Source organism: Convolutriloba macropyga, chromosome 9 (assembly GCF_964194025.1).
Source record: "Convolutriloba macropyga chromosome 9, txConMacr16.3, whole genome shotgun sequence".
In the NCBI taxonomy this organism is placed as follows: Eukaryota; Metazoa; Xenacoelomorpha; order Acoela; family Convolutidae; genus Convolutriloba; species Convolutriloba macropyga.
The window spans coordinates 5984571-6012231 of record NC_134476.1 but is presented as its reverse complement, the minus strand read 5'-3'; the positions used below and the strand labels follow the sequence as shown (position 1 = coordinate 6012231).

General features: G+C 35.6%; 1 protein-coding gene across 1 annotated transcript in view; it reads left to right on the top strand.

The window, feature by feature from the left end:
* LOC142345990 (uncharacterized) overlaps positions 1-25782 on the top strand; it is a 65097-nt gene extending 39315 nt beyond the window's left edge. Inside the window, exons 3-4 of the mRNA XM_075398459.1 lie at positions 6128-6271; positions 25401-25782. Coding sequence (XP_075254574.1) covers positions 6128-6271; positions 25401-25678 — 422 coding nt within the window. The 3' untranslated portion in view covers positions 25679-25782. The remainder of the gene's footprint in view (positions 1-6127; positions 6272-25400) is intronic.
* The last annotated feature ends 1879 nt before the right edge of the window (positions 25783-27661 follow it).

The following is a 27661-nucleotide window of genomic DNA, read 5'->3' as shown; positions in this document are numbered from 1 at the left end:
AAGTCTGAGCAAAATAATGTCATACTTTTGTAGCTGATAACTGGTAATTATTATAGTAGTGTACACACTACTTATACATTAGCTAGTTTGTATGAAAGTACCACAAAGCCCATTTAGCTACGCGAATTAAATGTTACAAAAAACCACGTGGAGGTTCGAATCAAATATCAAGGAACCTTTGTTGACGGGAGTTAAGCCGAATATATTATTTCTATGAAGTGAATTTTACTCAAAAATCAAGACTGGCCAGTGTAAATTGTGCTATGAACAGAGTACTGGCCATCCTAAAAAACAGAATGTCTCTACACTCATTCAGCGCTGATTTGCTCTGCCACCAACAGCCTCCGTGTTGTAAAATATTTGGCTGATTTTCACCATTTTTTCCCTTTTTTGTACTTCAACTTCATTTTTTCAATATTCTGGTAAAATATTTTGAATCTTTTGGTATAATGGTGTTGATAATATGTTTAGCATCAAAAAACGACCCGACAACATTTGCCACATTTGGCGAAATATTGAGAATTCAGCTTTTTGAGGAAAAATGGCGCCTAATCAGCTTCTTTTGAGGAAATTGTTGCCCAAATTCTATTTTGCAAAAGTATTTTGAATTTGTCAATCATTCTCAATAAAAAAAATAAGTTCAAAGAGTGTTTCAGATTAGTTTATTCTTGCTAAATGTGGCTGACTTTGCATTATTCACTGTTACCACTAAAAACTGACACAAAATGTTCGATTTAATGACAGAAAATATCTCTTTTTAACCAAATTATGCCAAGAAAAAAAATTAAGCACACTCTAGACTTTTCAGAAGAGCTTTAAGCAACTTTTTAAAGTGTCATAGAAAAAATATGTTCTTCAGTCTAATTGTCAAATTAAATTTTTAGATTTCACTCAATTCACCTTGTTCTTGGGCCAAAAACACTCATTGCCTTCTGGCTTTTAGTGATTTTCTAGAACTGCTTATACTTCCAATTACAATGAAAAACATTTTGATGTTCGTGGAAAGCTATTTTAGTGTTTCGTTTTGTTTTACAATTTTGAACACGTTATAACATTTGTTTGACAACATTCAGTTTTTGTTCCGATCCGATTCTATATAGTGGTTTTTTGTTCAGTCAAATTTGATTCAGCGTATAATAAGGAAACAAAGAGATTTTTCTGAATTTCGTTTTTTCTGGGCAGTTATCGAGGTTCAAAGATTTGTGAACATTGGAATGATATCCGTTATTTTTCGTAAATATAGCAAAAATTTTGAATTTTTGTGAATAATAGTGCTATTCTTTTCACCTAGAGGTCCAAAGGAGGGCTACTGATGCATCTGAACCGACAGTTTTAGCTAAAAGTTTTTTTTTCAAAATTTGGCTTTTTTACATCAAAAATGGCATCAAAAAATAATTTATCAAATTTTTAAGGCTTTTTCTATGTTTTTACAGGCCAAAAAAAAATTCAATCCAAATTCAACTACTACCTACTCACTTTTTTGTCAAAAATAGGCCCTCATTATCATTCCAGAGAGCATTTTATGGTTTCTGTGACTTCAACAAAATGTTTTCTTCAACAGAATTTTTTTGTTTTGACCGCAGTTGTTGTCCTTTCTTCAGTCAAAAGACTGCGCAACAAAAAATAAAGATCCAGAGGGCTTCTCTAAAGGGAATACTTGAACCAATACAACACGTTAATTTGACAACAAATGGCTCTGATGTTTTTGAATTAAATTCTTTTAAGAAAATGTAAGTTTACTTTTGAGTTTTGCCAAATTATTCCGAAATTCTGTCAACCTGTTGCTTAGTGTCAGTAAGCACAAATCACATTCTCTTCAAGGGATCAAACAGTAAACACAAATAACATTTTCTTCAAGGGAGCAAAAAAAATTCCCAGGTTTTTTTTTAATTATTGGCTTCATGCTTCGATACCAGGAGTTCTAAAAAACTATTCTTTTCATTTTTGGACATTTGCCCCTTTTGAAAGTTATTTTTGTAGCCTTGTCCGATCATCACATTGATAACAAGTCACATAAAGTTTGAAAAGAAACGCATGTGTACCTATAGAAAGTTCTTAGTGAGTAGCGTACGATTTTGTGGATAACAACAGGTCTCAGTGGCCTCTTTTCAAGAAGTCATAACCAATCGTATGAAATGATTTCAGATGACTGCTAGTGGTATTAACGACTATGAAGTTTCTCAATTTGAAAAATTTGATTGACCTTTTGAACTCTGCACCATTCGGTTTTTCGCTTTGACAAGTTTTACCTCAGACCTATAAAAGACATCTCTCGTCCACTTATGGCGGAGCAAACAAAAATTGTGTTAACAAAAAATTTTGTTGCAGCTGATGGTTTTTTTGTGACTATGACGCAATGTAGTTTCCGATTTCTTTAAAGAAAATTGTGACTGGTTCCATCAATTGTGGTCTTTCTTGTCATCGTTTTTGCATAGTCTCTTTGTAATGAAGGCTCATTGATATGAAAATTCTCTAAACTAAGCAGTCACAATCTATTCCGTTGACAGCTTATGGTTGTAAAGGCTTCAACAATGTCTTTTTGAAACATTTTTTGAAACAGTTCTGTATCTACTCGTTGTTAATTTGTTGCCTTAAGACTTAGTCTCCTCTAAGGTACTTTTGGCGTGCCATGAATTTATAAAAACTTTTGTTCCACTTTTGTTAAATATATCGTTTTTTAAAATTTTTGAAGAAACTTGTTTCAAAAAGTTTTTCCTGTTTTACTAAAACATTAATAAGGGTTTGCATTCACTTTAAAGATGAGAGCAGGAAATTATAGGTAATGACTTCAATGAATTAAAAATTTCGTTCTCTCCAAAATTTTAACTGAACACTTGGTTATTAGATTTATATCTCACTTTTTAATATAGTCCTATGACAAATTCTGGACAAAAGGGATCTCAATAGTTACCTGCATGGTTGTATGAAAGAGCCTAACAATTATTTTTAGTTGGGAGCTAATTTTTTAATTTAAAATTGTTTTCAAAACTATAAACCTAATCAGATTCCGCTATCTGGTTCTTTTTTCTGTCTCTAGTTCTTTTTTTTGTCTACGTGTTTTCTAGTCCCAGTAGGGACCGGTCCGGATTTTTTGGGAGTAAAGTGAATATTTTTGTTGATTCAAATTAAAGGTTATTGGTGTTTTGATTGATACTATTTAGTCTTTTATCTGATATTTTTTTGCTATTTTTGTTCGTAGTTAGCAGTTGTTTTCTTTAATTATTTTGTTTTTTATGTTGTCTCTTGATCTCAAAATTGGCAATCATCATTGGTTTTCCGTGATAGCGTTATTTAATTCATTTTCTCGCTAATGAATGCTCACAACAGCTACGATTGAGCTCATTGAGTCTATATCTTGTATTTGGATTTGACAGCTCTTTTTAAAATTGTTCCTCTTGACTTCTAAAACGTATTTTATGGAAAAGTCATATCTGTTTTTAGATAAACTACAATTTGATTTTTTATGTTTAGATTTTAACTGATGTATTTTGACTTTGTTAGTGAATTTGTTAAGAAAAAGGAAATAGATTTTGAGTTAGACGGGAATTGATGTTTCATTGTTTTTGTTGCTTATCTTGTTTCTGAGTTATCTTATTAATAGCAGGTATAATCGGTGCTCCAATGCAGTAGCAATTAATTCGTTAATCTGTTTGCATTTAAGGCAAATTACTCATTAATCATTTATTTTCGAAGGGTATGTGTATTTTTGAAAGTTTTCTTTCTCATCCTCATTTGGTTGATGATTTAGTCAAAAATATGAGCGGGCTTGGAACATTATGTGCAAACGCACAATATTGAGCCTCCATGTCTACTTCTATCAAAAAATTTCGACTGAAATGTTGATTCTAGTGCAACAAGAGCAGCACCGATATAATAAAAGAACAGAATAATACTACAAGCTGCAGAAACAACAAAAATTGAAATAACGTAAACTTCAATAGACACTAATTATTCTTTCTGGATTAAAAGTTATATCATTAAATGTTTCGAAGAATATTTTTCTAACGAAATAGTTCTAAGAAGCCTGAATATGGAAATACTAAATAATTGATCCCAATTACCAAGGCAGAACTTTGAAAAATAAATAGAAAAGTTCAGAATTTTTCTGGCTCTAATGGTTTCATTTGATGTTCTTTTTGTTCCATTATTAGGCTGAAAGGTTTCCTTTTCATTAATATTAAACAATTTGAAGTTTCAAGTAGTACAGCTGATAAGAGAAATTTGACAAGTTTGGCTGACATATATATTCCAATGATACCGCTACAATGAAAAGTTACAGCCACTTTTTTTTACTGTTTTAAGAGCGATTACTGATAATTTTCAATTTATCATTGGGTCTGCTTCACAAAACTTTGTCTGCAGTCTTAAATGAAAAAATTTTGATGCTCGACATCGAAAAGTAGTATGATTGATTTTTTTCTGAGATAATAAAGGAATTTTGTCACCAGATTCGTTAATTTAGAGAATTTTTCTGGTCTTTGTGTCATCACTTATAGCAAAACGAAAATTGCGTTTGATTGAATGTTTGTCAAGACAAAACAGCTCAGTAAAAGAAGTGCTAAAAATCGGTACCACGTCCTTTTTTTCTCACCAATAAAATAATGATGTGCTCTATACTTGTACCCTTAAAGTACGAAAAATTTAAGGATAATAACTGCAATTTTACCATTCAACTTCAAAACCTTCCTTCATTTTCGGAACAAAAAAATTATTTCAATTCCAGCGGTAAAATGTAGAAAAAAGTTCATCATATCGTTTTTTGGATTGCCAACTGTTCTTTTCTTTTTTTCAGCAAGTATTACAGCTGAGTACCGATCAATTGAAATTCAATAATAAAGTTAGGGATCAAACACAGCTGAAGAAATTATTTTTGTTTTAAGAAATGTTGCTTCAACACTTTTGCTTTTTCTGCTCTGGAAACACTTTTTATTGTATGTTTTTCATAAGAATGGGGAATATGCTGACTGTAACTCGATACTACAAGGAAACGCTTCAAACTTTTTTAAAAAAAAGTTCAATAAATGAATCCAGAAATCTGTTTATTTTTCAGAAATGGACGAAGCTGCTCTTGCTGGTGCTGCCAACAAAGATGCCTGGGATAGTTGCATTCTGATATTTATATAGATTTTAATTGCCTATTATCTAAATGAATGCCTATTATCTCAGTTTTTTCTTTTTTAATTTTGCTTTTGGTGATTTATTTATGCAGAATGTAATTATCGTCAATTGATGTCCATGCAACGATAGATCAAAATGCGTTTTTTTTGTCATTAGACTAAGAGATGAATTTTAAACTTCAAAGTTAGCGTAAAAGTGTCATTACCTGGCTAGTGTCCGGAAAAAAATATATTTCAGTAAATTTTGTGTTCTGCTAAATCGAGCGACAAAAGTCTGTCCCAAGATTTCACGATTAATATACTGTTTTCTACAAAAGAATGTAGCTACGCAAAAATTGAAAGAAGTAACCTAAAAAACCTATAAAACCTATAAATTAAGTTCCTATAGAAACCTAAGTTGAAAGGTCTCACATTTTGTTACAAATATTCCAGGATAAACGTAACCTATTTCTACAACTCTAAACAAGTAATCAGCCCAAAATTTTAGTGCCTGAATTTGTTTGTGACTACTTGAGACCCATTTCAAAGACTTAGTTGTTCTCGTGAACAATGATATATGTAATTGTCCTCTTAGTCCGCAATTAGCATTGAGAAAGAGATTTCTAAAATAGTCATCAACTGCGTTTTCTTTTGTTTCGAACTAATTGACACCAATATAGTTTTTTTTTGGAAAATGTCACTTATTGTTTGAAAACTCGTAAAATATAGCGTGCAAATTAGTGACGAAAGATGGTCTCAACTTTTCAAGCTAACCCCAAGAAAGAGTTTTGTGAAAAGCGACTATATATATGTATATACATATTATGTTTTTGAGTATTTTGAACAAATTAAGCTTAGTGTAACTCGTTTGCACATACGCTTACGACTCTAATTTTGGAACATGGGTCGTGAAAGACAGATAAAATCGTGTATTTCTACTCAATTTTTTGGATATTGGCTTTGTGAAATTTACATAGAGGCACAATTTCAATTACGAGTAAAAATAAATACAGGTCGTTTTTTGCTTTTAGATATTCCCAATATCACAAAATGTCTATCGAAAGGAGATGTCTACAAAATGTGTTCACAGAGTCTTTCTGGAGCTGTACCTTCAATGGTATGGGTTCTAATGGAGACAATCATCTTGGGTCAATTGCCAAAAAAACTCCAACCAGGTGTGTTTGATTGACACTACCCGGGTTGAGATAATGACCGTATGAAAAAAAAGATATGGTCAAAGAGGGGATGAGGAGGAGGTGGGGGGGGGGGGGTGTTACTTCCATCATCCTTTATTTACATATGGTCAAGACTACAAATAATTTTGACACAAAAGTTTTTCAATGGGTTGACCCCCGATCTTTCACACCCAATATCAGTGCACGACGGTCTTTGTCATCTTTGTCATAAGTGGACTTGACTTCACGACTAGGGCACGTTTGCACGTATGATCTTGTTATAAAATGACAAAGGACGCACTTTTATCGGCAAAAATGTCAATATCATTCTAAAATTTGCGGTTAAAAAGTCGGTTTATTTGCTATAAACAGAAATTTTTTTCCACATTGCAGATTTTTTTTTGCCAAATTTTGCGGTTAAAAAGTCAGTTTCATTTGCTATAAACAGATTTTTTTGCCAAATTTGCAACTTAAATACTCTGTTTTTTTAAACATCTTGAGCGATGTTTCTGTTCTCATTGCCGAGTTTGAACTAACTAATACTTGTTTTGAATAGTATGAAAAGAGGTAGAAAGGATCACTCTGATTTTTATATTTTATTACAAAGTGTTAAAGTATTAACTATGAAGGGTCAAAAGATGCCGCAGATAAAGTTAAAACGAACCCAAAATGAACTTAGCGCAATCTCACCGAAACAAGAAACGTTCATGCTTTTAAACGAAACAACCCAAGGCCAGATCGCTTATTTGTCTTGCAAGATCTTGGAAAACGTTTGGAAATCAATAGTTATCCTGCAAGATGTTGAAAGATAAATAGTTTTTTTGGAAAGATTGTTCTAGTTCATTCCGGTCGAGCCGGGGGGTAGGAACTATATACTCAAATAGGTTTTTTTTGTTCAGACAATTTTGGCCGATCGATATATTCATGGTAGAGAAATGTGACTGGTATGACCAAAAAGCCCGTCCAGCGTAAAAATCGGAATTGAATTTTTTTTTGAGGTTTCTTTGAGGAGTTATCGAGGTTTAAAATTTTGTGTGAACACGGGATATTTGCATGATTTAGTTCACTTTTAGCGTAAATTTCGTTCAAATTAAGATATTTTCATTTAAAAATATTTATTCAAAATTACATTTCACGCTACAAAATGAAATAAATTTGTGTTACCAATAGACGAAAGGCGATAAAAAGCTAGTTCTGGTCTGATAGGGAAGTTTACTATCAAAATGTTCGAATTCAATTAGAGAGCTGTTTTTTTTAGAAAACTTTTCCTATTTTTCATTGTTTTTTAAATCACTTAGAGACCATTCACTTTTCATATTAAGGATCCGTTAATGACAAACCTCATTTAGAGTCAAATGATGCCCAATGAACAAAAATTCTTTTTCAAGGACACCCTCACGTTTTTTGGCTTTTTTTCTGAGTTTTCAAAATGTTTAATAAAATTTTGATTCTCGTTTCGAGATTCATCAAATTTTTGGAGTCCTATGGTATAGACCCGCTCACAAAAATTGCAATAGGTTTCCTAATGTACATCAAGTGAACTTATATAGTGCTTTGAATGAAAAACTAATGGCTGTTAAGACTTTAAAAATAATTTTTCAAATTTTTTTGAACATTAACCGATCTTAAATTTATTTTCGTAAACTGTAGGTCAGTCTCAGTAATTACAGGACACCCTCCATTTTATTGCAACCAAAAAAACTTGGTTCTCGGTTTTATCTGCTAACTTTTGGTTTTCTGACTTCGATGCAACAATTTCTCATTATTTCCTTTTAAAAATTTTGGATATTTTTTTCGTAATAAGGTTTCCTTTTGAAATCTTATCTCTTTATCCTAATACTCACAGTTCCCGTTGGCTTAGAAAAGACGTCCAATGGATCATAGATAAAATTTTGAGAGAAGAGCTTATGTTTTAAATGGCTTCGACAATTTCTTCTCGCACATTTCTTTTGAATTTTTGGTTTTTACCTGTGTTTGTCGTTGTTTTCATAGTCATAAGACCTACTGTGATTTCTTATTGACAACTTTTGAATGACAAACATCCTTGTCTTCCAGTCCCATCGAGGCATAAAATTGGTGTATTTATTGACCTCCGTTAAAAGCTATTGAATTTAATGGCGTTGATACTATGGGTTTTCTCAAAAATATCGTGGTTTTAATATGTTTGTCCATACTTGTTGAGTTTTTGTAGCCATATTGTTGAAAAAGCAGATTTCTATTGCTGTTAAAAAGTTAAATGAAAATGGAAAAGTTTTTAAAGCAAATTTCTTTTTAAATTGCATCGACACTTTTCTTGCTCAATTTTTTCTTTAATTTGCTGCCTTTGCCTGTTTTTTTCTTCATGTAGCCGTAAAATGTTGACTAGTGTCATGAACTTCTAATTGAAGATTGAATGAATGATGATACTCAAAGCAGTCAGTTCATAGCGAATAGTCTTAAACTTTATGATATTATTCGTTTTCAAAGATTTTTTAAAACTTTTTTCAAACTCAAAAATCTTTTTTGATGATCTCTTCATTTGGTTGACAAATAAGTCAAAAATGTAGATGAGCTCTGGTTGGAACATCATCTGCAAACAGACTTTTACGAGCATCCTTGTTGGTTATTTTGAAACACCATCTTTCTTCTTTGACGGAAATTTCCCAAAATATAGTCGCGTTTGCTCTATGAAAAAAAATAATAGAATAAATTGTGAAGATCTGTTTTTAGTTGACACAGAACCATTTTTTGCATACATGCAACTAAGCATAAACCGTTACTTTGTTGATTGAAAATCACTTAAGGATTTCATTTTTTTTGAATTTACACTACTATAGGTTTCAATTACTTGTTGTAAAATTAACTCAATCATTTGATACGAATATTAATTTCGCTTAGATGTCTGTTATATCTTTTCTTACTGAACAGTTTAGGATTCGCGTTGCGAATGCTTTGTCTTAAGAATGTAGTAGCAAGTGCAGGACGAATACACAACTAATTGTGTATTACGAATTCTGTCTATTGGAAACGCGACGCGGATCCACTGCTAAGATTAACTTAGGGTTATGAAGAGCGTTTGCAGAGTAACTTGAATTCAGATTGACTAAATGAGATTATGATTACTAATAATAAACTGGTATGAACAAAATATGAAATAATTTAGTAGACTAACGGGAATATTAATATAGGTGAATAAATGGAAGTCATAACTTTTAGTTTATAAAACACATGATATAATTATAGATATAGAGGGTAAATAATTTAGTACACATAAAGGTTTCGATATATATATATTTAGGTATCCATATGTATCACATTTTCCTCGTGACAAAAAAAATGTTATGTATTTACAATTTTTTAGTATCAACACAAAGCATGAAATTGAATGAGATGAACATAACTTACCTCAAAATGTAGAGGTAATACTATTGTTAAATAATTGTGTAAGTGTAAGGCGAATACGCGTCAAATTTTAAGCATGTAAAGTGAATACATTATACTGAATAATTTAAATGCACACACAGAAATAAAAGGATTCGCAGGGCGAATACTGAAAGAAATTAAAGGCTGACAATTGAGGATGAACTGTAATCAATTAAAAGTAAAATTAACATTAAATTTGGATCAGAAGAGCGGGAACAAGACTAATTAAATGAATGTAGTTTAAGACAGTTTTGCTGAGTTTTTGGGCTTAAATTTCATTCTCGGCATCCCAAACCGACATTTCCCGTTCTTGCTCATATTCAAAATATCGAACTCTGGGGTCCGGTGGTGAAACTTGTCCCAATTGTAAGTCGGGCCGGGGAGGTGACGGGATTCTAGATTGTTCGGCCGTTTGGATGAGAGCTACCACCGAATCTGACTGTTTTGATCGTTTCTTCTCTTTTTTATTCTTGCGCTTCTTTGGTTGAGCAGAACTTGTTGAAGCCAGAGAACTTGTAGGAGAAATGTCGGCATCTGTGAAGCCATAGAATTGGGGTCGATTGCGCTTGCGGCCTTTTGTTTGGTCGTCTTGTGTCTGTGCGGAGGGTACTTGTGATGCAGGTGTAGGTGGAGCCGGTACAATCGAAATGAGGGGCTGGTTTTGAGCTGGTACGTCTTCTTGAATATCAGCTGTGGGGACATTGAGGCGTCTTTTGAATTGTGGTTTGGTCGGCTTGCGTACCGTTAGCGCACGCGATACGTTCGAATTCACAGATGATACTACTGATGTAGTATCACGTTGGCGATGTCTAATTTTGATTTCGCCCCTCTTCTGTTTCTTAAGATCGTTACTATGCTTCGCGATCTTAAATTCTGTGGTTTTTTCGTAAGGGGCAGGTCGTCTCGGGTATATACCCACAAGTTGGTGGATCTTTCGGCTTTAGTCCCAAATTTTGCGAGATCACTATCTCGGACTTTCACTGGGGTTCTGCCAGGCTCATTGATTATCGTCGTTGTTGGTGACGACTTGGTGACGAAGGATCCAGGCTTTAGTACTTCGTACAGACCCGCCAGTTGTCTTTTTGCTCGTTTCTTTTGTGGTAATTTTCGAGCCAGTTTGACATTAAGGGACTGTTCTGTCCTGGGGATAGGGTCTGTGATCTGCGGATGAGTTATGAAACGGGACTCTTTATTGTCGGACTCCCGATAGCGTTGACCTGCGTCTAAGGAGGCCTGGCACATCTTCTGCTCTATCTCAATGTCACTTCTGTTGGCACTGATCCATCCAATTTCGTCCAGCAAATCCTCCGCAGAAACTGTTTCAGCATCTAAAGAGTGATTAACAATTTTTTCATAAGTTAAATTTTGACTTGATGGAAGTGTGCTAATATTCCTTAAAGGAGTATTTGCAGGGCGACCGAAATGAGCTTCAAAAGTTGTTATCTTTGTTGTTTTCTGCTTAGTTAATCGTAAATCAGAGACTATTTGTTTTATTGCTTTAGCTGTGGAAAATGTATCTTTATTTTCGGCTTTCATGCAAGATAAGCGCCTTTTAATTGTTTGGATCATTCGCTCCACCAATCCAATAGCTCTATGATCACCGACCGGAGCGTCGAGAATGTCGATATTATTTTCGTTACAATAGTTTGTAACTTGTCTACCTACAAGACAAGTTGCTTGGTCTAAGCGTATTGTTGGCGGGATTCCATGAGTATATGCATAATCACGAAGAAATTTTACTACGTTTACCTCATTAGCATTGTCGAATATTCTAACAGTTGGATATTTTGAATAACGGTCAATACATGTTAAGAAATAAATGTCTTTGTCTTTATCATTAATTATTGGACCCCCAAAATCAATCTGTATTTCTTCGTTTGGTTCTTGACAAGCTTTGTGTGGGTGCCATTTAGATTTTGGTATAACAGGTTTCAGATTCTTACCAATATCCGTACACGGGACGCAATCAGATGTTTTTGCTAAAATTTCCCTATGCATGTAGGGCCACCTTGCATATTGAGAGAGAGAGATATCATCCCCCAAATACCCGGGTGCGTCAAGTGGATGGATTCGAGCACCGCCTCCTTAATAGAGTTTGGAATGGCCACGCGTTGTTCAACACACAGACACCCAGATTTCACGTGTAAGTCCTTCCAAAAGGAGTGGATGTATGTGCTCACTTCTTTACAACGGGCCTCGTCATCCTGCATTACACAATCGCGGATCTCTTTCAACACCGCGTCTTTGCTCGTGAGGACCGCCAGGAAAGATTTAGTGAAGAGCTGGTTGAGGTTGTTTTCAAATACCTCTTCCCGAGAGAGCTCGATGTCATATTCCTCGGGTGATGATGATGCTTGGGTGTTGCTGGGTCCGGCTCTGGTAGATGAGATGGGGGTGGATTGGGTGCGGATTGTCACTCTTGGGGTGTGTGGAGAAGTTGATGGATTGTTTTGTGGTGCCTCTTTTGCTGACATGTTGTTGTGAAGTACTTGCTGTGTGGAGCTAGCTATCAAATGGCAATTAGAATTTTGCGACTGGATTCGAAATGCGAGTGTGGTATCAGATTGAAGCAATTGATTTGCACGGCAATTAAAGTTAGAAATGAATTCAGAATTGTAATTGTTTACTTGTGCTCGAGGAATGAATGGATTAATTGAGGCATTTGAATTATGCGCGCTAATTTTAGCAGGTTTGCAAGAGTGGACGCGCGTCGGGTGTACTTGTTGCTTATAATTACTAGTTATGTGCCGCTTTTGGAAAGGAATTTCATTTGCGTTACTAAAAAAAGATGTAATCGCGTCGCGGATACGGGAAATTGTTGCTACCATAAATTCCTCATCGTATTGATTGACACTTTTAGCGTTCTGATTTGGTTGTCGCGAAATATAATCAACCAAGCCCATTCGGGTACCAGGAATATGTTCGATGTTAAAATCAAATGGTAACAAACGGTCAATCCATCGTGTTAATCTACTGTTGTAGGATTTATTAGAGCGGTGTGATTTTAAGACTGAAAGAAGTGCTTTGTGATCTGTTAAAACTGTGAAAGTTTTCCCAAATAGATAATATTTAAAATATTCAATGGCCCAAACCACCCCAAGTAATTCGAGTTAATTTACACTATAGCGTTCTTCATTGCTATTAAGAAAACGAGATGCAAAGGCTATTGTTTTCCACCCTTCACAATCTAATTGTTCAAGCGCAGCGCCTAAGCCTTGGCGAGATGCATCGCATTTGATGCGCGTTTCCAGTGTTGGATTAAAATGAGTATTTTCTGTAGCGTTTGCAATAACAGTTTTGATATGTTCAAAATGTAATTGATGATTCTCATTCCAATTAAATTTTTCGTTTTTCTTTAAAAAAGGTCGAAGAGGGTGGCATATTTTGGCAAGATTAGGTATAAATTTGCTTAGATAGTGAACGCTACCTAAAAATGACCGTAATTGTTTCAATGTTTTTGGGGCTTTGATTTCCGCAATTGCCGTTGTTTTAGATTCGATAGGTTTAACACCACGTTGTGAGAATGTAAAGCCAAGCATATTTATTTGATGTTTTGCGAAGTGGCATTTGCTTAAATTAATTCTAAGGTTATCTGCTTCAAGTTTTCGGAGACATTTGTATACGTATTTGAGGTGCGATTCCTGGGTGCCTTTGCTAACTGCGATTATGTCATCCAGAAAACAGTATGTGTTAGTCAGCCCAACCAATGTGTAATCCATTGCCTTTTGAAACTCGGCCGGCATATCTGTAAGGCCATAAAATCCCGTTTTAAAACGATACGTACCTGTTGCTTCGCCGCAAATGATATTAAAATTACAATGACGTGCAGTATCTGGATGCAGCTTTAGTTGGCTATAGGCATATTTTAGATCAATTGTTGAAAAACAGACATTATCTCCCAGATTTGAGTTATTAATATGTTGTGAAATTGAATCGATGTGACTATCTATGTTTGGCATTTGATACTTGTTTTTGTGGATCGCTTTGTTTAATATTTTCGAATCAAGAGCTAATTTTACAGATTTGTCCTTTTTGACCGTAATTACAATGGGAGAAATGAAGTTTTTATCCGAACATTCTTGTGTCAATGTGTCCTTGTTCAGAAAGTTTCTTTAGTTCAGCGGATACTTTGTCTAATAAATTTATAGGAACACGGCGGCCTTTTTGGTGTGATGGGGTATAATGTTTGTGGAATTTTGAACGAACTGTATGTACTTTGGACTTACCAATTCTGGAGATTATGTCGGGGTAATCAATAGCAATCTGTTTTTTGATTGGGCAATATTCTTGATCTACCTGATTGATTGTTACTTGATTACTTGATTGATGTATTGAAAGTCCAAGAGCTGGAAACAAATCTCTACCCAATAGAGAACGATGTCCATCCGCCACTACTTGAATTTCGATTGGATTCGCGTACCAATTGCTGCTTTGAATTGAAGTTTGGAGGATGCCCACCGTATGAATAGGTTCATTTGAAAATGTTTTCAATTGTTTAGGATTCGCTTCGCGTATCCACTTCAATTTTGGGTCATGGGAAATGATTGAGTTCGCCAAGGATTCTTTTATTATTGTGCATACGCTGCCCGAATCCACCAAAACATTTGTTGATGTATTGCCGAGAGTTACAGGGAGATTGGTTGCGTCCACCGAAGTTGCGGAATCTGTTGAAGATATTACTGCTACACAGTTATCTTCATCTGAAGAATAGTTTGACTCCAAATCGGGATCAAAATTGGCCGAAATTTGATTGACATCTTCATTTTGATCGTCTTTTTCTACGTTATTGACCCGCGGTTTAGGTTTTGGGTACGAATTGGGATCTATAGGTTTGCGACAAACCTTTGCGAAGTGGTTTTCAATGCCACAGTTATTGCATCTTTTTCCCCGAGCGGGACATTTATTACGGTGGTCAGAGGTCCAATTAGATCCACAGAAATGACAAAGTGTAGGCTTTTTCCGTGCTGTTGTGTTCATATTGGAAAAAAGGGTAGCAATCGCGATACGTGTCCGTTGTACTTGGTTAATCGTTGATTGTGACTCGGTTTTGCTTGCGTTCATTTTTAGTTGGTTGAGTGTACCCATCTCAATATTAATTGCTATTGCCAATGCTTTTTCCGGGTCTACTGTTTCTTTAAGAAGTTCCTTCTGAATGTCTTCATTTTGCATATTCGCGATAAAGACGTCCCGGATGATAGTGTCCCCTTTATCTCCTAGATCACAGTTTTCCGAAAGTTCTTTGAGATGTCCATAGAACTTCTCAATAGGTTCTTTCTTTTGCTGTTTTCGGGTGAGGAAGAGGTATCTATCGAAGGTTATATTATGGATCCGAATGAAGGTTGTATTTAGAACATCCCAAAGATCCTTCGTTGAGATTGTTTCGAGGTTGACGGTTGAATTTTTTGAGTTGAATACGCGCCGCCCTTCCATGCCTAAGCTCAAGTACATCAGAGAGGATGCTTTTCGATCACATAACTTCCACGGTTTGTCACCACAAAGTACGCCGACTGTAATGACACGTTGACATTGATTTTTCCACGCTGTTTTTGCCTGCTCATTGCGGGTACGTCGATCTCGTTCTGATTGTGCCGTCGGGTTGTCCACTGCGTCATCATATGCTGGTTCAGGAGGTAAGAGAACATGTTCTGGAGGGTCTACCAAGAGAAGGTCCACTTCAATTCCCTCTCTAGCGAGGATTGCGAGTTTCAATTGTATTCTCCAAAACTCCCAGCGAATTGGGGGTTCTAGTGTCGCCTTTTCCCAAAAGGGTTGAATTCCAAGTGGGGATTTGCCGCTGTCCTTTGTCGCTGACTGCGCCATGTTATATCTTTTCTTACTGAACAGTTTAGGATTCGCGTTGCGAATGCTTTGTCTTAAGAATGTAGTAGCAAGTGAAGGACGAATACACAACTAATTGTGTATTACGAATTCTGTCTATTGGAAACGCGACGCGGATCCACTGCTAAGATTAACTTAGGGTTATGAAGAGCGTTTGCAGAGTAACTTGAATTCAGATTGACTTAATGAGATTATGATTACTAATAATAAACTGGTATGAACAAACTATGAAATAATTTAGTAGACTAACGGGAATATTAATATAGGTGAATAAATAGAAGTCATAACTTTTAGTTTATAAAACACATGATATAATTATAGATATAGAGGGTAAATAATTTAGTACACATAAAGGTTTCGATATGTATTTAGGTATCCATATGTATCACAATGTCTTTGCGTTTCAAATGCTCTCGATCCCATTCAGTCTCTTAATACAATAAACTCATAGGTTCTTTACTCATGCTATTTTTCGGTTGCACAGAAAGTACAAATTTGGGGCTGAATTGAGTGTCGAAGGGTGTAGCTTTTTAGACATTACTATTAGCGTCAAATGCTTATCATGCTCATACTTATTCAAGTAATTTGCACATTTGCAATATGATTGGTTATCTTGTAAAATTTTCTCGAAAAATTTGGGAGCTGATGCATAGTTATGCAATATCTAGTAGCAAAAGTATTGCATGAACTCCCGGGCCGAGGTGTCACCGCCATTCAACGCAAAATTATGTAAGATAAGCGGTTAATGGGGAAATTTTTGTAAGATAAGCGGTGAATGCGGTGAAATTACATAAATCAGGCGGTGAATGCGGTGAAAAAAAACTTTATCGACTGGTAGCGCTGAAATTACATAATTTCACCGCTGAATTTAGCGGTGAAATTACATAAATTCACCGCTTCGAAAAAATGTGTCCAAATTATGTAAGATAAGCGGTGAATGCGGTGAAATTACATAAATTCACCGCTCAACTTAGTGGTGAACTTACATAAATTCACCACTTAGAAAAAATTGTTAAAGATGTTCGAGATCAGCAAAGAATGCGGTGAAATTAATGGTGAGTGTGGGAAGAATTGTTAGATTGGCCTTCCCACTAGAACTACCCCTTAACCTTACATCTTTTTGACACTTTTTTCTAAGCGGTGAATTTATGTAATTTCACCACTAGAGTAAGCGGTGATCTTACAAAAATTCACCACATTTCACCGCTAAAATATGTAATTTCACCGCTAAAAATTGCAAATCTTACAAAAATTCACCGCGCATGTTTTGCAGAAAGTAGAGTGAATTCGATTTATATTCAATAAAAAAATAATTGAAGTTAGTGAGAGATGGCGCAGTGGAAGAAGAAGTGGATGACATGCAGGTGGTGAGAGGTTCGGACCCTTCTAAGGGCAGTGAAATTACATATTTTAGCGGTGAATTGCGGTGAATTTTTGTAAGATCACCGCTTAGTCTAGCGGTGAACTTACATAATTTCACCGCATTCACCGCATTTCACCGCAAAATTATGTACGAAATTTGCGGTGAAAAAACTAACTTTTCACCGCTTATCTTACATATTTTTGCATTTTTTTTCTCGACCCGGGCTTGCAAGATGCCTTTTCGTAGATGTCAGGAAACTTAAAATCTGTTGTCCAAACAATCTAATGAGGAGAAACTTGTTTACTGAGTGAAGTATTACTTCAAAAAGTTGATGACCAAAAATTAACTTCTTTTCAGTTGACATTTTCAGAGTTTTAGTTTAATCTTGTCTGCTTAAAGAATTATACTTGCTCAATTTGTTGGCAAAGATATACTATAATTTTCCGCCAAAAGAGAAGCATGGTCACTGGTCACCCGCCCTTTATATATATATATATATATATATATATATATATATATATATATATATATATATATGTATATATATATATATATATATATATATATATATATATATATATATATTGTTATCTATAAAAGGAGGGTGAGCAGTGACCATATTTCTTTTTTGTTGGAAAATTACGGTATATATTTTCAATATTATATCTCTCAATAAAACAATCAATAGCTTTTTTTTTTCATTTTCTTCATCTATTGTGTGAACTTAATTACATCAACAAATTGATTGAAGTAAATTGTATTAAATTTTTAACGATCGAGGTTCTTAAAAAATAAAAATTTAACACTCTGAATGAACGTTGTCAACAGTTATTTGACAAAATTCACACAATCTTTCTGGCTCATTGTAATTTCAATCGAGCCGGTTTTTTGATTCAATTAACATTGCCGTATCTAAATATTTGTGGGATGAAATCACTATTGAATTAGCCCAGAAAAAAACTTGAAAAAATATTTTATTTTTAAAAGATATAACAAAAAGTGGTGTGTTTTTTAATTCAACACAAAAATGGAGGCCTCATAGATTCACCACACTCATTTTGGCATCTATGATGTTATAAAAATATAGGCAAAGGAATTGCAGATTTTCATGCCGTCTGTCACACTCTATTAGATTTGTGTATGCTTTCGCGGTGCGAGAGCGTTTTACTTTGCGAATTGCATGTCGCAGTGCGAAATCACAATTTGGTTTTATCACTAAATTTGCGGCGCGAAATCAAGAAGAAAAAGAGCACATGAATTTGAATTCAATAAATGAAAATATAACTGCTTATGAACAAAGCGTGAACGTATGATCAGACATGTCTGATCACGAGGCGGGAAACAAAAGATAAAAGAATAAGAGGCAAATCGTGACAGGAAGTTAGAACCAAGTTGAATTACAAGGAAAGAAAGGCAATTTAAAACGAACTAAACAAATACATTGTATCTAATTTTACTTCACCGAATAAATAAAATGAAGATACATTCTCAGGTATCACATACCCCCCGATACGAAAAAGAAAATTGAACTTATAGGACAATTGTATCTTTGTTTATAATATTTATGACAATAATTACCAATTAATACTTGGTACCCGGTTAAATAAATAAAAACAATATTTGTAATGGTTACCATACCTAACCTAAAAGATATAATATAAAAATTATGAGTTCATGAGTTTTAAAGTTTGATTGACAAGATCATGAGTTTCAATCATAGCTCTCCTGGTTTTTCGCTTCATACAACGTCATTGATCTAATATGTTCATCGGGAGTCGGGGTCTGCTGATCAATCAAAGGCCGAGCTCGCGGGTCGGGTGGCGATACTTCTCCACTGGGTCATTGGAGAAACATTATCTTCCTCGGGTAGCTGGTCCGCAGTGGTCTGTACCTTTTCAAACACCAATACAGATGGGGGTTGATAATTTTCGATATCATCTGCCCAGCGTGGGCGGTTTGGCGGCGTTGCAATCGTAGAGTCCGACGAGAAATTATCGAAGCCGTAATACAAGGGACTACGGCAGTTTCTATCAGAAGAGCGTTTGGTCTGCGTTGTAGGGGCTGCTGGTGTCAATTGTTATGTGGAAGCCAAATTTTGTGGTAATACTAATTTGCTTTTCAAGTGTTGTGCTGCTTTCGCAGCGCGAGGAAGTTCGGAATACGCCTTCGCATCGCTTGTGAAACGTTTGAGCGTGAAGAGAAAACTACACTAATGAGCTCTCGTCTTCGGTGTTTCATTTTGTTATCGCCCTTTATCTTTCAAGTAAACCGCTATATATGGCTTTGGATCTGTTCGTCGATAATTCATTCGCTGGTGCGAGGCCCACGGTGAACGGTATAAACTTTCAACAGGATTTTTCGTTCTTTCAAGGTGCCCAATTTGGAATGTCACTTTTCCTCAAAGTCACGATTGATTTGCCCGGTTCTCATTTTGTGGACGTAGTTAGGGTCACTTTCATGATTTTTTATCCTGCGGCTAGTACCTCGTAGAGCCCCTCAAGAATATTTTTGGAGCGTCTCTTGCCGTGTATTTTCCGCGCCAATTTGATCTCAACCACTCGCTATGTGAAAGGAATTGGTCGGCAAGTTCCAGAGCAAAAAAATCTGGACTTCAGGTCTGTGCTCTAACTCTCACGTTCATTTGCGTCCCTCGTAGCCCAAGTCAAACCCATCTCAACTTCGATGTCACTCCTGTAGCCGTTGATCTATTTGTCATCTGGTAGGATTCCTTCAGGAGTAACAGTATATTCATCTAAATAGTGGTTTATAATGTTCCCGTAAGAAATATTAGATAGTTTAGGTTTAGTATAGATTACGCTCAACGGGGTATTAGGTTTTCTGCCAAAATGCGCTTCAAAGGGCGAAGTCTTTGTTGTTTTCTGTTTACATATACACAATTGGTGAATAATGATATTTATTGCATGCTTTATATTGAATGAGTTATTAGCCATTTTCTTCTTTGATACATGCCAGTCTATTCTTAATCTTCTGAATTATTCTTTCTACCAAACCAATAGCACAATGATCGTTAACATGAGCTTCACTAATTTCATTGTTTATTCTATTGCAGAAGGTGTTTACTTGGTTCCCAACAAGACATTTTGCTTGATCCAAACGAATGGAACGGGGAATTCCGTGATTTTTCGTGTACATATTCAAAAATTTCAACACATTAGGACCGTTGGTTTTTTTTTAATAAATACGTGCAGTAAGGTATTTATAGAACCGATCTATAGCAGCTAAGAGAAATATTTCAGTCCCCTTTTCATCAAAAATTTGTCCTCCAATATTAATTTGAATTTCCTGGTTCAATTTGACATACTGTATATGGGGTTGAAATTGCTTGGCGGGAATAACAGATTCTTAACGATTGCCGTGCATGGTTTAAAGTCTGTTGATTTAACGATCAACTTGTGATTCATTTATGGCCACTAGCAGTGAGTGGCAACGCATATCATTCCCCAGGTACCTGGGTGGCTCGCATGTATATCATATATCTAAGCTTCGCTGAGAACGTTGGGATGGCGCTATTTTTTAATCTATGCAGATGCAGCCAGAGCAAACAAGTAGGTCTCTCCAATAAAAGTGAAAATATGGATTAAGATATTTAGGGCTTCTTTCATTGTTATTTAATATACAGTGACGGACCTCTTTTAGGACTGCGTCTTTATTAGTGAGTGAAGCAATGGAGGATTTACTAAAGAGCTTGCCTATGATGTTATTGAATGTGGTATTTGAGGGCTAGGGTTTAGGGCAGTGCTGACACCGGACGATACAGCTGGGGCAATTGGGCTATTTGGAGTAGGTTGAAGATTCGCTGTGCGCGAGGAGATTGGGGGAGTCGAAGGTGGATTCTCGGGGGCGGGATGAGTCATTAAGTCAGACTCGAGTGATTCGCTGTTTAGAAGGCATCATAGTTTTATTTAAATTGATGGAGTTGATATCCGAATTTTTAGCTAAATTAAAATGAGATTGAAAGTGAGAGTTATACGACTGAATTCTAGAGTGATCTGGGGCAAAAAGCACTGATATTTTTTTTGGTTGGTGACTTTGGAAAAAATTTTTGGAATGTCTCTTGATTGGCGGGAAATTAGGCTTAGAGAAGTGAGTCTCAGGCCCTGCCGAATACTTTTCTTTCCAATTTTGGAAAGATTGCTTGAATTGAGGTGATTTTCGCTGAGTAAGTGGAGTGTTAATTGGTATTTGCGGTGCGGGGTATACGTATTTAGAATTTTTAAAATTAGAGCCAGTATTTGTTAATCGGATATGCGGCGTAGCGGATAAATAAAAATCATGCGTATGTGAGCGAGTGACAAGTGTGCTTATTGTATTGATTGATTTTTAGCAGGTTCACTTTAGGTGTGATTTGTGTGAGAGATCATGTGCTTGTAATAGAGTACCCAAATGAAATGCAGATTGACTTAAGCTTAAGTTTAATGATTTTACGGATGCAGAAATGAGATCTGGTTTGGCGACAATAAATTCTTCATCCTATGCAGAAACTTTTCTTAGCTTTTTGATTTGGATATCTTGAAATATAGTCCACTAAACCCATTTTCCCCCTTTGCCGCTGGCATATGTTCAATACCAAATTGAAAAGGTAGAATTCTATCTATTCAACGCTTTAAGGGACTATTGTATGATTTGTTAGAACGATTTTCTTTGAATATGGGGATCTTTTCCGTTTGTGCCCCCCAGTACGTTTTGCGCCCCCAGTTACAAAGAACCTGCCATTACATAGTAAATCATTTTGTAAATATTTTGCACGTGCTTCCGGGGGTGAAAATAATATGCGCCACTAAGCTGGGGGGCACAATCGTAAAAGATCCCAATATGGAAAGAAGAGCTCTGTGGTCTAGGACTACTGTAAAATAAATTCCGTACTAATATTTTTTTAAAATATTCAATAGACCAAACTACCCCAAGAAGTTCTAATTCGTTGACACCGTATCTCTCTTTGCAAGAATTCAAAAATCGGGATGTAAACGCAATCGGTTTATATCCGTCGAGTGTTATTTTTTTAAGTGCCGTCCCAAGACCAGCCGAGATGCATCACCTTTTACGGGTGTTTCGAGTTGTGGGTTGTCGTGACTTTTTTCAGTTGCGTTTGCAATGCGATTCTTCATTTCAGAAAAACGTTTCTCATGTACATCAGTCCAGATAAATTTAGATTATTTTTTCAGCAGTGGACGTACTGGTTGGCTAATTTGTGCAAGATTGGGAATAAACTTACTAATCTAGTGTACCGAGCCCAGAAAGGATCGAAGTTTCTATAATGGCTTTGGTGCTCCGAGAGTCAAGCTGAAGTTTTGTTCTCGAGGAGCGAAATAGTAGATTGTGAAATATGACATCCCAGCCAGTCATTTTTTAATATAGATAATTGACATTTTGGAAGATTAATCCTAAGTTTTCTTCATCCAAACGTCAATTTAGAACATACTGTTCGTGCTCTTCTTCCGATCCTTTACTAACAATTAAGATGTCATCAAGAAAACATTAAGTGTTTCTTAAACCAATAAAGGTGTAGTTGATGGCTTTTTAAAATTCCGCGGGCATGTCTGTTAAACCGTAAAACCCAGTTTGAAATCTGTACGTACCGGTAATATTGCCGCTGACTATATTAAAATTGCAAAGATAAGCTGTTTTAGGGTCTAAATTTAAGTGAATACACGCGTACTTTAAATCCAGCGTAGAGATATAAGTAGTGTTTTGCGACGCAGCATCACCTATCTGTTGAGATACAGATTCGATAAGCGTATCGATAATAGGCATTTGATATTTATTTTTGTGAACGACTTTATTTAATATTTTTGAATCGTGTGCAAGTTTAATTGATTGGTCTTTTATACGGTAACCACTATTGGGGAGATAAAACATATATCAGGGCAATTAGTTATTTTTGTTGTGTTTTTCAGCTAATAATTTTTGTGTTCATTGTTAACTTTATTTTGTAAGTTGATGGGTATGCATCTACATTTATGATGTCTGAGTTGAATGTTTTTGTCATATTTTGATTTTGCCACACGGTTTTCTAAACGTCCAATACGGGAGATTATGTTAGGGAATGTGAATGCAATGTTTTATTTGAATTCGGAATATGAGGAAATAGTGTTGACTCGATTACCGACGGAGATTTTGTTACTTCTAGTCCCAATTTGTTCAACAAATGCCGACCGATTAGTGATTTTCAACCGTCAGCGACGACCGTGAATGTAACCGAACGTGCAGTCCAGCCGTTGCTCGAAACCGGAGTTTGTACTTTATCTTCGATACGAATTGGTTCATTCGAAAAAGTCCGGAACTGCGGGTTTGCAAACCCAGAATGCATTTTGACTGCTTTTGACCACTTGCTACGCGAGTGACTGATTGAGAAAATTGCATGCACTCCCGGAGTCCTTAAGCAGTGTAGTTGAGATTTTTCCGATTTCGATCGGCCTGTTCAAGGATTGTATGTTTTGCAATAGAAATTTGAAGGAGAGCAACCATATTGTCCTCCCCGCTACTGTAGTCAGATTCGTAGAGTTTGGAAGATTTAAGAAAAGTTACGGAATCTTCAGAATGTGGGTCTTCGTCCACCGTATTTTCTTTTCTTTGTGTTTTGGGGCTTCAAATTCTTTTGTTTTCGGCATACATTAGCAAAGCGATTTCGCAAACCGCAGTCATTACATATTTTGCCCTTGGCGATGCACTTATTTCGTTGGCTTGGGAGCCAGTTTCCACCACAATTCGAACAAAAGAGAGGTGGACGTTCGCCTTGTTTGTGGAATTTATTCGAGAGTGACCAATTCGATGAAAGACAACTAGGGGGATACTTAATTGCATTTACGGGGGATACGGGATGAGGGTCTCATTATGTTGTTGTATTTGATGTTGATTTCGCATCCCAAGTTGAGTTCTATGTTTAATGCCAACTCCAACGCTTGTCTCGGCTCCACTATCTGTTTAAGGAGTTTTTTTTTGAATCTCTGGATCAATTTATTTGGTGATGAACAGATCGCGCACCAGGGTTTCCTCCTTGTTCTCGAAACCACAATTTCCCCAGTTTTCTGAGCTTTCCGTAGAATTTTTTAACAGTTTCGCCTCGGAGTTGCTTCGTGTTCAGGAAAAGATGACAGTCGAAAGTAATTTTTTGGGGTCGAATGAAAGCAGCCTATACTATTCAAAAGAATTCAGCTGTGGAGAAGTCATTGATCAATTTATGTGGATTTTTGCAATTCAGGATTCTTCTTCCTTCCACCACGAAAGTTAGAGAGAGAGTAAAGAAACCATTTTTTGATCCACGAGTGGTCTAATTTTGTCCCCACATATTATGCCAATTTCATTTAATATTTGACATTTCTGCTGCCAACTCATCTTCCGTTGTGTATTACGAGCGTTTTGTTTTCTCTCGGGTTGCGCAGAAGAGGGAACAATTGTCTCCTCGTAGATGGGTTCCAATGGGAGGTCAGGCACCTCTGGCTTCCGGCCGAGGCGAGTATCTAGAATTATAATTTATTTTACAAGAAGTGCCAGTATCCATTGAACTCTCCACTTCTCCCCTCTTAGTGGTGGGTCGGATGTTGGTTTATCACAGAATGCGTCAATTCAGAGTGATGTTCGCCTATTTGCTGACTGCGCCTTGAGAGCGTTTTACTCTGCGAATTGGAGTTCGCGGTGTGTGAATCACAATTTGGTTTTATCATTAAACTTGCGGCGCGAGATCAACAAGAAAAAAAGCAACTGAATTTGAATTGAATAAATTAATGTATTACTGAAGTGATTATAAACAAAGCGTGAACGTATGATCAGACATGTGTCATCACGAGGCGGCAAACAGAAGGTAAATGAATAAAAAGCAACCCGTGACAGGAAATTTGAACAAAATTGAGTAACAAAGAATTAAAGGCAATTTAAAATCAACTAAATAAATACATTGTTTCAAATATTACTGCACTGAATAAATAAAATGAAGGTACAATCTCAGGTATCACACAGTCAAAGATTGGTAATCTTTTCCAATTATTTCCTGCATTCTTGTTGCTAATGGCTTCAAAAGCTTTATTGCTTTGTTGCAAAAATTTTCACGTTTTGCGGACCTTCGACCTGTAACGAAAAATTAAAAAATTATTATAAAATTTAATTTAAATAAATTAATAGTAGTTTAATTTAATAGTAGTTCTAATAATAGAAGTTTAATAGACACAAAATAAACTTCACTATCTCTGCAATGCAATTTTGCTTTTAATTTTGACAAATTGGCCATAAAGTCAGCGTAAAAAACTTAAATTTTGTCGTTTAGTTTTTTGACGTTTTTGCAATTTTATCCAATTTATTTAAAGATGCAGTCATCTATTTCTTTCGAATACTAAAGAAATTGAGCTCAATTATATATGACCACATGGATCTAAGAAAATGATTACTTAGGTTAGCCAACCCCCCCCCCCCCCCCCCCCACCCCCCATCTCAGCGCCACCTTGACTGGGACGCTGCTTGTTGTTTTATACAATGACCAAAAAGGCTTCCAATAAGATCAACTAGTTTTTTTAGATACCGACGAATTTGACATGTTCCAGCATAACCCATTGGACTGTTATACAACTTCAACGCATTCAAAAATGGAAAACTTGTATGAATTATCGAAAAGGAAAACACTTTTAGATTGTTTACGAGAGAATTTTGCCAGACAACGCGGCCAGAAACAAATTGATGTTCACGACCTTGTGAAGGAAATGACGTCACAATTGGCTTTATCGCCCGAAGATTATGTGTGCAGAAATTTAGAGTCGAGCAATTTGAACTCTAAAGTGTTTCATTTGATATTCTGAATTCGGAGTGAAGTCAAGATAAAAAATTGAAGGAAATCTATTGTATCCTAACCATTTTTGGAAAAATTGCATAATTTAATAGCGCAAAGCGCTCTGGGGCTTGAAATCACATTTGACCTGAAATATTTTGTAGGGGTTGTTGTTGGGGGGGGGGGGGGTCAGAGACTAAGAGATTCAAACGAAAACGCTGCTTTAATTCCTTGTACATTTATACTCTTTCTAGTCTTCAAAACCTAATTTGCCATTAAAATGCGTGAGTGGTGTTATAAAAGAGGTTTTGGAAACTGAATCAAGCGATCCGAACTCAATTGTAAATTTTGATACCCATTTGTTTTTGTCTTAAATACAGACAGACATATATTATAATATAATATACATACATACAAGTAGTGGATAAAACAGGGATTCAAGCCCCCAGTAAGTTTGGCCTATTTCTCGACACGCTAGTCGCGTATGTCGAAATAGGCCAAATTGTACTGCTAACTGGAATCCCTGTTTTATCCACTACTCTATATCCGCTCAAAATCTATCATTTCCCGTCTCACTTAGTGTTATCATATTAAAAAATAAAAATTTTCTTTGTTCCCTTATATCTAAAACTAAAACTTTCTGTCGTTCTCTCGTAGTGGTTAACTCTCTTAGTGGTTAACTCATCGATTCGAGTTAAGTTGCTTTAGCAAACCGAAGGTTTGGGGTTCCTTCCTCACTGTCTCCAGTGAAAGTCCCCCGATTTGAAGAATTACTATGAAACTAAGTGAGATAAAAAAACCAAATTCACATTTCTTAAAAAGGATGATCCCTGCTGTGAGACTGAATATGGGACACACTGTGATGGGTATACAGTCAAAAAAACTAATCACTGTGTTTCGGTGGAAACACAATGATTAGTGTTTTTCAGTGTAACTAGTGAGACCGTGTAAAAAGCACGTAAAATATAACTCCAAAAATTGGTGAAGCCACTTCGTGAATAACTTGAACAAAAAAGAGCAGCTGAACACTTTTATAAATTTTAATTTTGCTAATAATTATATGATACAACTCAACTTGTGCTTATCTTATACACCAAAAGCAGAGCCCCTTCAAACATTAATCAAAGGGAACCTGCTTCGCAGATAGGGCTTCACTCATGTTTCAAAATCGGTGAAACCGCTTCACAGATTTTATATTTATGAAAGTGCTCTCTGAACTGATTTCCAATATGAGTGAATCTATATCTATTAAGATAGATGCACAATCTGCATTTTCCATTTCTAAACCTAAAGAAAGAAATATGTTTATAAACTTTACACATATTTCATGCTAGATATTGATGTGGATTAACATAGTGGTCCCCCAAAATTTTAATATAATTTTTTACTTTAACTATATCCTTGCATATATAACAACAATATTCTAACTCTTTGCAATCATTACAACATTTTTTCCAAGGCTTATTTTTACAATTATCACACTTCATTTTTCACTTTCGAAAAATTATTTATTCCAAAAATTTTCGATAATAAAGTACACCATGTCTCACTCAAAAAACCGTAATGTCTCAATTGTGAAATTCTGCGACGTCTGTAATTTATCTTTTGAAACAAAGAAGGGTTTATACAGGCAGCAATCATAAAATTCTAAACAAAAAGAACTGTTAGAGAAAATGTTTGATCCGCGAAGCATTTTCACTGATTCTGACGAGGATTGGGCTAAAACTGAAGCCCCAGCTAAAACAAAAGAGCGAGTGTATGATTCGGATGGAGACATTACTTTCTATGCCAAACCTTCTATTTAAACTGAAACTCAAGATAATAATAAAAATTTTATTAAAAATAAACCCAGTACAAAAGCTAAAACTAAAACCGAAGATTCTACAATTAAGTCTGAATGTAAAGAATGTCATGAAGAATTTAGAAACAAAATAGCTCTAACTACTCATTCATATAGTCATAATCGTAAGTATCTAGAAAACACAGAAGACATTGATATAAACTCCAGTCAGAA